The sequence below is a fragment of the Leuciscus leuciscus genome (genome assembly GCF_965113295.1).
Source record: "Leuciscus leuciscus genome assembly, chromosome: 7".
NCBI classification, from domain to species: domain Eukaryota; kingdom Metazoa; phylum Chordata; class Actinopteri; order Cypriniformes; family Leuciscidae; genus Leuciscus; species Leuciscus leuciscus.
The window spans coordinates 32,889,487-32,902,543 of NC_138731.1; the positions used below are offsets into that span (position 1 = coordinate 32,889,487).

The 13,057-nt window shown below is 40.6% G+C and overlaps 1 protein-coding gene across 3 annotated transcripts in view; it reads right to left on the minus strand.

Annotated features, from left to right (window-relative positions):
- Positions 1 to 813: 813 nt before the first annotated feature.
- LOC309502973 (uncharacterized protein) overlaps positions 814 to 13,057 on the minus strand; it is a 30,557-nt gene continuing 18,313 nt past the window's right edge. The window contains exons 4-5 of one of the 3 annotated variants that reach the window (XM_082175638.1): positions 8,018 to 8,081; positions 814 to 4,218 (exon numbers count right to left, since the gene is read on the minus strand). In XM_082175638.1, the coding sequence (XP_082031764.1) occupies positions 4,172 to 4,218; positions 8,018 to 8,081 (111 nt within the window). In that variant the 3' untranslated portion in view covers positions 814 to 4,171. Of the gene's footprint in view, positions 4,219 to 6,138; positions 8,082 to 13,057 lie in introns of those variants that run through there. The other 2 variants (XR_014207447.1, XR_014207448.1) reach the window with 2 other exon arrangements.

Here is a 13,057-nt window from a genome sequence, read left to right on the forward strand (position 1 = left end):
CATTTTAAAGTATTACCGATTAAATGTATGCAATGTTTATTATGCAATGTCAAAACTTAAGTGGTGTCTTAAGGGAAATCGTTTGCTTTGGAACAACAACCTTTGGGAGTATTAACACACTTTTTAATAAAAAGGATTTATTTGCCTATATAATTATTGGCTCATCTTTCAGAGCATTTGGAGAGAGGCAGTTTTCGCACCAAGCGCTCTCCGTCCAGAAATATTCACAGTCGAGACAAGGCCTCGTCTCCATGGCACCCGAGCGAGCAGATGGAATGGAGTCTATGCAGCTGAAGTGAAATGCAGAAACTTTCGTCAGTTTCTAATCTGCCCTTGGCACTGAGGTCCTCGTAAGCTGCGCTGATATTAAGAGATTCTCTATGAGTCACTCAGGTATTAAGGGAAAATACAATGCTCCTGCGAGCACTCTTTTAATATGGGGTTTCATTGTCAAATGCATTTGCGCGCCAAAGAAAATTTCCACAGTGCCTTTTAATGCCTCGCGCAAAGACGCATCCAGGCGCTCAAACTAATAGCCCCATATAAACGACATGCTTCGGATCCCCTGCTTTGCCTTGTGTTTTATATGTAGCGTTTCCATATTGTATTGTATTACAGTCCAGAATTATAATGCACTACAAGGACCGTGGGAGGTTGAGTGAATATCTATAATGCATTTGAATAGATCCACTCTTGTGTGTGGTGTGAAAAGGTCAGGACTGACTGAGATTAATGTCGCTTTATGACCTTTGCAGGTTATCTGGGTATTACACCACATTTGAATCAACTACAGTACGGTGTGTGTGTGTGTATATGTGGGTCATGACTTCATATCTGATTCACGGCAAGAGAAAGTAAAATGAGAGGCGTTTAGAGTCGGAAAACTGCATGCTCGTCATGTAGATATCCTGAACGAATGACGCAAGTGCCGTCGCTCAGCCCTCACCCCACACTGCACCCTTCACCTTTGACCCACTAAAGAGAAGCCGGCTAAACTCACAGTCCGAGGCTAGTCGTCGCAATGACCAAATGAATGCGTGGACGCTTCTCTGCGGTTAATCTGCCCATATCAGTCCTAGCAGTGACCCAAGGGAAGCCCTGACAGAGCATCAATTATCATTCCACACAAGCCCAACCATGGCCCCGGAGGACCCCCGCTGATGTCATCACACAGCTCTAGATATCAAACGAGCGATTTACTTCCATTACACGCTATTCAGAGGTTTACATTACTGGAATACTTTCACCCTGGCCACTTTCCCCCTAGAAATAACTGCAACGTCAGAGTTTTAGCTCACAAAGAACATAAGTATTCTTGTCTGCGAAGAAGACAGTGGTGCCCGTTTATGATTTGTGATATAATATTTGTTAATTAGCAGATACGAACTTCCTGTAGCGCAACAGGTGTAAGCAATGCCATGGGTTTGATTTAGCGGGGAAACAAGTGATAAAATGTAAACCCTGAATTCGTCTGCCAAATGCATACATGTAAAGTTAAAAGTGAAGAGCAAAAACAAGCTTTTGTTTAACTGTTTTTATTATTAATAGTCATCATTTTAAACTTCAATTAAAATGTAACTGTAAGACATTTAAATCGGCGTGAAATGGTTTCGACCCTCGTCTGTGGGGTGTGAATTTGGCGCTTCATGCGGTCACATGATGGCTGTGTCTGTTGGGGTGAGCAGACAGATGGGAAGTGGCTGTTCCTGGAGCAGCTCGAGTGTGTTCTCCTGTTCCTGTTGTTTTATTGAAGTGATTCCAGTATCCGCTGGCTAGGCATTGGGCCGCAGTATAGAGCGCATACAGAGGCTCATGACCACCTGCCTCCATATTCCTGTTGTACAAACAGTAGTGCAAGGGGAAATGGCACCATTGGAAACACCTGTGCCTGATTCCATAATGACCCGCTGCAGTAAGACCCCCCTCCACTTTCATTTCTCTCTTCATTCTTCAGTGCTGCCTAAAAGTCACACTAGGCTTTGAGCATGTGATGTTACACTGTGGTAGATATCAAAAAACAATACTTGAAATTAGGGCGATTAAATAAAAAATAAAAAAACACGATAAATAATAATTAAATGTTTTTAAAAAATATATAAAAGAATAACCTTTATAAAAAAATATAGCCTACTATATACACTTTCCCGGAACTTTGCAAACAGTATGCAGCTCTGAGATTTCTGTTCTTTATTTAAATTTTTTTTTTACCCAAAAGAGGCCAGTCTGTGACTTTTAGCTTCTGTATTGGTTAAATAACTTGCACATTTCTAGGTCAGATTTGACCAGTTTGAACTTTGGTGTTCAACGAAAAGCAAAACTTGTGCTTGTATGTCAGCTTTCTGACTCACATATGGATGGAAGTGAATGGAGCTCTAAGTGTGATTGCACCTGAACACTGTGACCTAACCTGGTGCGAAAATGACGTGCGACAGGACATTTTGTTGAATGTGTCATGCTTGGTAGCCTTGTCCACTGTGAAATCTCATTGGTCCAATATCTCACTCATTTTGATTCACTATTGCACTGTAGTTTACTGTTGAAATTTGTCATTGTGAATATGCTTTTGTGCAATACTTTTTGTACAAAATTTTGCATACTTTTGTATTATAAATTGTTTGTGGTATTCCTCAAGTTGCTTTTGATGAAAGCATTTCCTAAATGTTTAAATGTCATCATAACATCTGATTGGGCAAATTTGCATTCAGTGTAAACAAACAAATTGTTTGTTGCTGGAAACCTGGTTGTTTCAAACACGCAGGGACAACAAAAGGAATTTCAAATGCTCAGAAACTTTTTAAATCTGGTTCTTTTTAGAAGCTTATTAGAACCTAATCGTTGGTGCATTACAGATATTTTGTTCTATGAAATGGCATTATCATGCAGTGTCATAAACTCACTGGACTCTGTTACTACTTTTTATATTATGCAGTCATGTGTAAAATGCTGTCAGCGGGCGTTCGCTACTGTATGAATGCATTAAGAAAAGACACATAACACAAAGTGAGGACTGTGAGAGATGTGCTATAGTGTTCCTGCAAGGCATTTCTGTCAATATTCCAGTCAGATTGTGTGAAGTCTTAATGAACTGAGTTCTCAGAGGGCTTTTTCATTAGTTCTTCTATGCTACGAATCCCCGAAGACATAATGGTACGAAATATATGAAGATGTCAGAATGTGATTTTATATTGCGTGAATGCTGAATTTGTGTGTGTGTGTGTTGTGGGCGGGTGTATTCAGACGCAGATGGGTAATAGTGATAAGAAGCTCTTCTGGGTGTATGGCAGAAATATCTTGGATGCCTTTTTAATCCCTGGTGAAATTTGACAGTCTGTCATTGGATGGAAACTGTGCAGCCCTGTGAATATCAAGCTGAACCCATGGTAAGAATAAACAAGAGAAATAACTGGACACACATATTTTGTATAATTTCAGTACTTTTATTTAGTTTTATTCTCATACAGTAGTAGGAATATGTCTTTTTCAAGCATGCATAATGACTAAACGACTCACCTATTCAATTTCTGAGCAGAGCAGAATTTTTCTACTGGCCTGAAACCCAGCAGACAATGTAGCTGTAGATTTTACCACACAGAAATCTACATTGTATGCCAGGTTCATGACAGCACAATAGAATTCATCCTTCGCTTTCCAAATTTGATGCAATTCGGCATGTCTGCGCATTCAACTCTCATTATTTGTCAGCCTTCAGCAACTCAAAAACATTTGCACAAAGACAACCCCTTGTGACAGGCAAATCACAAAGGGAATGTGACATGTCGCCTTGTCCTTTGTTACCTAATCACTTAAACCGAATCTTCAGCAGTCAAACAAGAAACAATGTCTCATGCCTTCCATTCAAAGACGAATGGCTTCTCTAACTTTTAGCTATGCTGTGAGAGTTCACTCACCTTGATCAAATTGTTTTAAAGAAGAAAAAAAAACAAGACCTGGCTGCTGAGAAAAACTGTTATGACATGGGCCCTCTTTAACGTCCATGAAAGAGCGAGTCCTATTCTGACAGGATGAAGCACACATTGTGATAACATACCACACAATCTGAAAGGAATGTGCCAACAGGAAGCAGAAAATGCCATCAGAGACCCAGTAGCCAGATGTAGCTGCTGATTGCAACACAGGATCTACACTGACTACTGAGCACCTCATGAGCACCCTAACAAGCCACTGGCAGCGGTCGTCCACTCGAGCCGTCCTCAGCGCCTGAGGAAGACAGAGAAAGAGAAGCCAATGGTTAGACAACCCCAAATCAAAGTGTCTGCAGCTTTGGAGAATGACAACAGCCCTCCTTTTTGCTCACAGCACATAGACAGGCAGCAACGGGGAGGGGGAGCAAATCTCCCGATGGGCATTTTTAAGCATAGCCAGGGCCGGATTTATGCATAGGCATTCTAGGCATGTGCCTATGTTTGCACATCCGTTTTTTAAAATTATTATTATTATTTCACTCTAATGGTAAAACAATGTAAGACAATTAATTTCTAAATTAATAAAATTTTAAATATCGGGCAGAAATCTTGTATCTTCACATTTCGTTGTTCCCCCCCCCCAATAAATCATTACTATTGGTCACCCTTTACGTCTGTCTGTGGGTTTTGCAAATGTTTAACCAATGATACGTTTTAAAAAGAGCTTGTGACTAAACCTCGTATCGCCATTGGATCCTCAAACTGTCAGTCAAACCTCATAACTCCACCCGCCTCTATCGTGAATAAAGTGCCGCATGCAGTTTGGATCGTCTCTGCTCTTTAGTCAAGAAACTCTCTCTCCATATAAAGGCTAATGTTTTATGTATTTAAGGAGTGGAGAAGTCTGTTTTTTAGTCATAGTCAATACTGTCTTAATTAGCCTGTGGGTAGCCCTTCGTCTTTTATAACATGAGATTTTAAACAAATTACAGAAAAAATAGCTACAAAAAACTTTAAAACCTGTAAATTGATTAAAAAAAATGAAAAACAACTTAGGTGTGTCCGTTTTAATGGCGGACAAAACATGTACAGTATCATCTGACATTCACTGGTCAAAAACTCCATTTGAGCATAATTTTGGTGGAATGTTAATAATGACACATGCAACTGTCTGACCATATAAAGACACAATATCAACTTAGACAACACAGTGTTTTAATCATTTAAAAAATACAGTGTTTTTGGCCATGGCTTCAGCACGTTTTAAAGGCGCTCATCACACTATTTTAACTGAACCAGACCTGCATTGTGAATTTTTCTCATAACAAACAGCAACATAAACCTTTGTCAGACCTGTTAATGCAGTTAGATATTATGAAAATGTAAGCCTGTATTTGCGACTACTCCATGAATCCACTAAGTGGTTTGGCAAGCATAAGTCCGCCTCAGTCAGAGCACTCAATTCAAGTCTTATTAATTAGAAGTGGGTGCTTGTTAGCTGCCCAAGGTGCTCTTTAATTGGGTCGTCATCTAATTAAATCATCCTCATCTAGATAAACTAAAGAGAGTGACTCACATAGTGCTGAATACGTTCTGTTGACAAGGATGCTGAGAGCGGCAAGCAAATTATGTGGGTTTATTGTATTGGTTAACAATAAAGCATTATCATTTGCTGTTTGACTGACAGGAGCATGCAGAGATTATACTGTATGGCTCTATTTCCACCTTCCTTTAAAGGCTCCAGCTCTGCATACCTGAGACCTTGTGACTATATTGATCAAACATGCTTCGACCAGCTGATGGTCACTTGACTCCAATTTTTCTCCATTAGGGAGTTCATTCCTAACCTGAATTCCAATGCTCTGTCCCTGCTTGGTGTCAACGTTTATCCCTCTGTAAGCAGGATGATTAGACCGTGGGACAGTGGCAGCATGAGGTCTGAGAACTACTGACAGTTTTTATCCAACAAAGAGACGGTGGATTGACTAACTGTATCTGGTTGATTCCAGAATGGTAAAAGGATGGACATTTGGGGGTAAATCATACAATAGGGAGCCTTGCCTGCAAAAAATTACCATGCTAATTCATCAAGTTTCTTGGAGTACCATATAAATAGCAAATTAAATTAATGGTATATGGCTCAAAGAATACCAATAAGAGTGTCCACGGTAAATAAATATTGGTGTAAAAAAGTAATCATTATTTCCCCCCAAATATATCGTTTTTTAATTCATAAATATTATCAAGTTTTTGGGGAGTCACACACCACATGACATTTTAGATCCTGAAACAACCCTAAGAATATCAAAATTAATTTTAATTCAAGAAAAAAAAGAATGCTTTCAAACGGCAAGGATCCGTTAAATTGATACAGCAAGGAGGCATTGCATCAAATTGACGGTAAAAACTTTTAAAAAAGATTTCTACTTTTTAAATAAATGGTGTATCCTGGAGTATCCTGAAAAAGATTATCACAGTGTACACAATAGCACAACTGTTTACCACATTGATAACAATCAATGTTTTTTTTGAGCACCAAATCATCATATTATAATGACTTCTGAAGGATCATGTGACACTGAAGACTGGAGCAATGGCTGCTGATAGTTCAGCTTTGCCATCCAATAATTTTTATTTATTTATTAAAAATAGATTTTTTTTTTTTTTTAATAATATTACACAATATTATGGTTTATTTTATTATTATTATTCTTTTTAAGTTATATTTTTGGCCTTTTGCCTTTATTGGATAGAATAGTGTAGAGGAGACAGGAAGTAATGGTAGGAGAAGGGCGAACAAGATCGCAAAATGATCTTGAGCCGGGACTCAAACTCGGTTTGTTAGGGTGAAGTGTCTACTGCGCTATATGTTGGAGCACTGTCCACAAAGCTATGCTCCGACATTACAGTCTATTTGTGATGCAGCCTTGGTGAGAATAAGAGACTTCTTTTAAAAAATATATTTAAAAAAAATCTTAAAGACCACACACTTTTGAACAGTAGTGTAGATAGACAAAAAAACACCATTGAAGTATCAAAGTACGAGAAGATACTATCACTGTACCATGGTACGGCCACAGCACTCTTTTGTAAGTGAGTCTTTATGAAACAGTTAAGGCCATTTAGTGAGCAGTGAACTGTCATGTGAGAGTGGCCTTAATAGAATGGTGCTGGTAGAGAATGGATCTCTGTGTTGTTGTGCCTTGTAAACGTGGGCTTAGTTTATGCTAAGCTAAAGTTATGATTACGCGACTTAAATGAAAAACTGACAGTCTGCCATTTTGACTGTAAAGTGCTTTGGATTCTAGGGTTTAAAAATTCTGTCAAAACTTGCTGTTTCATTTCAAGAGTGACAGCTGATGTTGACAGCTATATTGTTTCATTCTGTTCCATTTATTTTTTATCCACTGATTGTATTTTTTTGTGGCAGCACCAACGGGCTATGAAATTAAATGCACTTTGTAAAGACGTGAATCACAAAAGAAATGCTTTAAGTAAACTAAACAATTCATGTGATGAAGTTACAAATATACATCCATCTACCACCCCATTAAGCCTTCCTAATTTGCTTCGTGCTACAAAAGGGTGGGGGAGCGTGCCGTGAGGCTCTCGAGGGAGGTATGTGCTTCCTGCTGCAACACTATTGTCTGCCCCTAAGGAGAAGCCCCAGCCCGCGACTTCACATGAATGACCTGTAAACATTTGGAGAATTCCGGCACATTCCATTCATAACCTTCCACAGTCACTGCTCAGCCCAAGGGCCTGCTAGTCAGCACATAAGACACGGCTTGTCTTGTAGATACTAAAGTTCTGAGCTAAGGTTCAATTCAAAGTGCTGCAGCAGACATTTCTGCACATTTCAGATTAAATGTGATGGTGTAACAGCTTTGCAGTATGTGGAAGCCCGGTTTTGTACGTACAATTTCTATTCTTTTCGAACACTTTGTTTTGACACTCTTAGACCGAGTTTGTTATTTTATCACATTTTTCATAATATATTTATGCATCCAAAAGACTGAAGATACTGAATAAATTAGCAAATTTGCTGCAATATTAAATGATATATAAACAATCAGAAATAAGCATGTGCTCACCTAAACTGAAATGAAGACATGGAGCATCATGTGATCTGAATAGATTGAGCCCATCTGAATAACCCTGTAAGAAAATGAGAAAAAAAAGAAAAAAAATGTATTCAACTGATGACCATGATAATCCAAAAGCAGAAACAATAAATTATTAATTATTTAAACACATATAAACATATCTAAAAGGCCACACAAGTCCTCTGATATCAATAAAAATGGATCTTTAGAGGGACCCGAACTAACATAGGCCCCTTACTGAAAGAGTGAGGCCCACTCTACCCCACACCGAGCTTTTCATTGAGCACACAAACGAAAGGCTTCAAAAAAATTTTTCCCAGTGGACTAAACTATGAGATGATACCACCTTTGTTTTCATTGTACGTAAAATAAAAAAATATGTGAAAGTGTCCCTAAAACCCAGCTGTAGATTGAGCTAAAGACCTCTAAATGATGACTCCTGCTGCGTGGCACCTTATAACAGCAGTTTCCAAGCTTTTGAATTTTTTTGTTAGTGATCAAAGAGAGAAATTCACAGAGCATGACAGGTAAATTCATGATGATTCTTAAAAAGTGAGGGCCTTTAGGTGGCCTTATGAACAGACATCAAAGTTAGGACTCATCAAAGCCTTGAGGGGAACTCCAGAGCGATATTTCAAGAAGAGAGAGTGATTTCTCTCTCGGCTCCGTAATGAAAACCGAATCAAATAGCAAATGTGATTTATATAGCACCGCTTTTGATGAAAAATGTTCAGCAACATTAATGATAATGATCTATCATCTCTAATGAAGACGTTCACTGCAGGCAGAGCCCAGATCACAGCAGGCTTTGTGTTTATTGACGCGGATCCAGATACCGGGGCAGGTCCAAAACCAGAACTGATGAGCCTCTACTTGTACTACTCACTATTTACAAGACGTGGGCCAGGGCTGTCTTTTAGGGGGAGGCTGAAGATTGGAGGGGAGGAGAAAGGGAAGAGAGGAAGCTGCCAGCGTAACCTCCCTGAGCTGGGCTATTCCTGGAGCACCAGCAAGTTTCAGTTGATGTGGGTTTCCTCCTGGCTGCCTGGGAGATGACTGGCCTGACCACATCCAGATTTTGAGAGGAGCAGCAGCCGAGCCCCTGACCAGAATGCTGTCAACGTGGTCGGTCACCAAACAGGAACTGAATCATTACCCACAGCAGCCCTGAGCGCAGAAGGAAGGAGGGGAACCCAGGCAAGTGTTCAAGAGGGTGTATATGTGTGTGTTTCTATTAGTACATGCCAATGTATTTGTAGGAGAGCACAAGCAAATCAATATGTGATGAATGATTCATACCTCATAGAATCACCATTGTTCTGGTCAGACACCACTGAGGACTACTTTGTTGAACTGGAAATTTCCGAGGTACACGGTATCACTTATAAGACTGTCTAGTCTACTAACAGAACTATTTTCAATCCTTGAGGTGATCTGTCTATCAGCCAGCGCTCATGGCTTAAGTCAAAAAATCAATTTTCTACAGAAGGCTCTGGCTGTGTTTTGTCCTCGCCGCCTTTGACCTCCTACCTACATGGGGCAATGCTTCTAAAGAAGTCTGGACTGCTTTCTTTCAAAACCGGCTGTTTGCTATGAACGTGGTTGTATTGAAAACAAGTAGTGAACGGGCCTCGGCTTCATTCAAAACCAAAAAGATATCGCTTTCATGAAGAGGTGGTCTCCTGTCACAGAGAAAGCGGGAGAGTTGGTTTTAAAGTCTAATTCGATTTAGAGTAAGTAGTCGTGGCATACCAGGCTTGATTAGGGATTGCATCTGGGTAGCCTAGTGTTGATAATCAACCTCGATAGGGTTTCGGTGATACGATCATACGTAGAGTTTGGCCCCAGCTCTGTGAAAGGTGTAAGGGAGATTCATTTCATTTCCCCTATGCCCACTTGCCCCTCAAGGAGGGAGGTAAAAATCAGATCACCGCTTTCAACCGACTTTCTACGAATCAACGTGTAATTCCATTAGCCTGACGGATAGATCAGATAAGGGTGCTCGATCTGCCATGAGGAGGGTGAGTGTAATTGGTTCCGACCGGCTTCTAAAACGTCGCTAACCAGCAAGAGACCGGATCAGAGAAAGAGGCTCCATTTCCTTGAAGAGTTCAGGGGAGGTGAGAGGTTTCTGCAATGCTGCCATTGTGCTGGGAGTTCCCCTTTTTGCCAAGACCTGACCGACTCCAGAGCCGGGAAGTCCATTTGCTTTATGGCTTGTAATGTGTGTCCCATTGGATTGAAGCCCTACAGATGGGTCAGGTTTGAAGTGAAAGGCGATCCCATACCACTCTACCATACACACGACAAGCCGCACGCACTCGCTTTGCTGCCATTCGGAGACCAGCTACTGGAAGCTCTGCACTGGACTCTGGGCTTTTGGTGAGGAGAAGCGAGAGACTATTTCCAGAGGGCTGTATTGATGGGAAAGAGCTGGCACATAACAGAGCCTGTAGTCCCTTTACAAGGCCTTGGCAGAAGCGCAGGCTCGAACGAGAAGGGAGAGAAAGACTGAGAGAGAATAAAGGAGTCTGGCCCACAGCACACCCACTCACACGCTGGCCTAGAGAGCAAAAGCCTTCTATTCCCCAGCGCGAACAACTCCCAGTGCTGCCCTGGGCTCAGTCCCACTCTCGAAGCACACTGAAGCGTATAGCATTACACCTAAATGAGGGCCGATAAATTCTTCTCCATTAGGGCAACACAACACTCTTAAAATAGCTATAATACTCGCTCTGTTTGAGAGTGCACTAACCCTACTGCTGATATGTGAACCCCGGAGCACAGATCGCAGTAAAGAGTTTGGATGCAGGTCTTCCAGGGCACGAAGCTGGGCTGCTCTGGGTATCTGCTTTCCATGCTGCAAGTGCTCCAGCTTTTCTAGAAGTTCTGTTATTAAAGCCAATCCAGAAAAGGATCAAACAGAAAGTTCAATACTGCCAAAACAATGAACGCATCAAGACTTCAATTTTCCAATGCAGCACCACAAAATGTCCACCCCGTTGTTTCCACACACACACACACACACACACACACACACACACACACACACACACACACACACACACACACACACACACACACACACACACACACACACACACACACACACACACACAAACTATTGACACCCAATTGCATAATATAATAAGTATAATATAATATACTGAGAACATCAAAACAGTCTAGTAAATATGGGCCACTGTGGTCCATAAATTGAAAAGTTATTTTATTTAATATAATGAGATAAATTACATTTCTATAGGTGTCAATTCAAACATTATTTATTAATAACATCTATGTTATGTTATAACGTGAGTATTTATGAGTTATTTATACTGAAAAATGACATTCATTTTCAAAATGAATTATGCAACAGCTACACTTTGATACAATTTCTATTTAATAAGGTTTTAAAGAAACAATGTGGTGGACATGTTGTGGTGCTGCATGGGAAAGTTACATATAACTATATAAAAAGTATACTATATATAGAGAGATAGATAGTATGCTAAGTATAGTTTGCATGTAAGTGTGAGCAATCAGCTACCTGCTTTATAATTTACTCTGATTGGACACTGGAAATGCAGAACAAGAAAAAGAGAGAGAGGACACATTGTGATCACCACTGATTCTGATTTTCCATGACGTGTTGCCGCACGTACTACACTCGTCGTTTATTGGAATTCATTGCACTGCCTGCACTCTGCCCAGGTGGGGAAACACTGCCCATATATGGGCACAGTTACATTGCATTGGGCGTGTGTGTGTTGTGCCGTTACCTGAGCATGTACGTCACACACACACCTTCTCTCTGTCTGCCTCCCTCTACTGCATTTCCTTGCAACTTTCATTACATCAGGAGTAGGGAGGCATAGACACAGAGCTGGGAACAAACGCAAGTCTCTTACGGGAAATCTGCCTTATGAAGACCAGATTTTGAGCTTGAGACAGAATTGTGCTGTCGTTAAAATAGATAAGCGCAAAAGATGCAGAGTAAGAACGCTGACATAACCTGACAAAACTGACCCTGTGGCACATTTACAGCAGGTATGTCAAGGTAAAGTTGCGCACAATGACATAAATGTTGCCGATACACACCCATGAATACGAAAGCACTCCACATGGGTGGAACGTGCAATGTAACTGTCTCCCCACACCAGTCACTCCCACCACTCCCTCTTCAGGGAGTGTAAGTCTGACAACTCTTCTTCTAAAAAGCCACCTGATGATTCACAACTGCCACTGAAACTAACTGTTTGAAAAAGCATAACCTAGAAATCAGAGCGGCAACATCAAGTGGATTTTAGGCTCGACTTCAGCCTTGATTCCTAAAAAGACAGCATTTGTGTAAAAGGCTGTCATAAACTAACACTTTTATCATCTCATCTAAATACCTTGTGGGCATTGCATTACACTATCATGCGCATTTCAGAGACAACGGAAGCCCTTAATATGATAAACCCGGGTCTTTCACGAGGACCACACTGGTGAATATCACAACAAAATTCCTGCCTCGCAACACTATGAAAATAAAGCTTGAAGGGATAGTTCACACAAAAAAATTCTGTCATCTTTTACATTCCAAACTATATGCATTTCTTTCTACTGAGGAAACCAAAAGGCCTGATATATTTAGAAATATTATTATCTTAAAGGTTGTTTTTAATTATATAAACAAAAAACATTCATCAAAACATTTTCTTTTGTGTTCTTCAGAAAACAAGAAAGACATACAAGTTTGGAATGACACGAGGGTGAGTAAATGACAACATAGTTGTCATTTTTGGGTGAACTCTTCCGTATCTCTTTAAGCCAAACTTCCTTGGGTGGGCATGAGAACTCGCCCGCTGTGAGCTGGACCTGAGGGAGTGGTAGATATTGTATAGTTTTAGAAACACAAAGACACGGAGGATGCGTGAGCACGTTGGTGGGCGTAGGCTCTACCGCCGCACCCTTCTGCAAGCACGGGGGGTCAATGTGTGACCGGCACATTCCTTCGGCTGTATGAGGCGTCAGTACACGCAC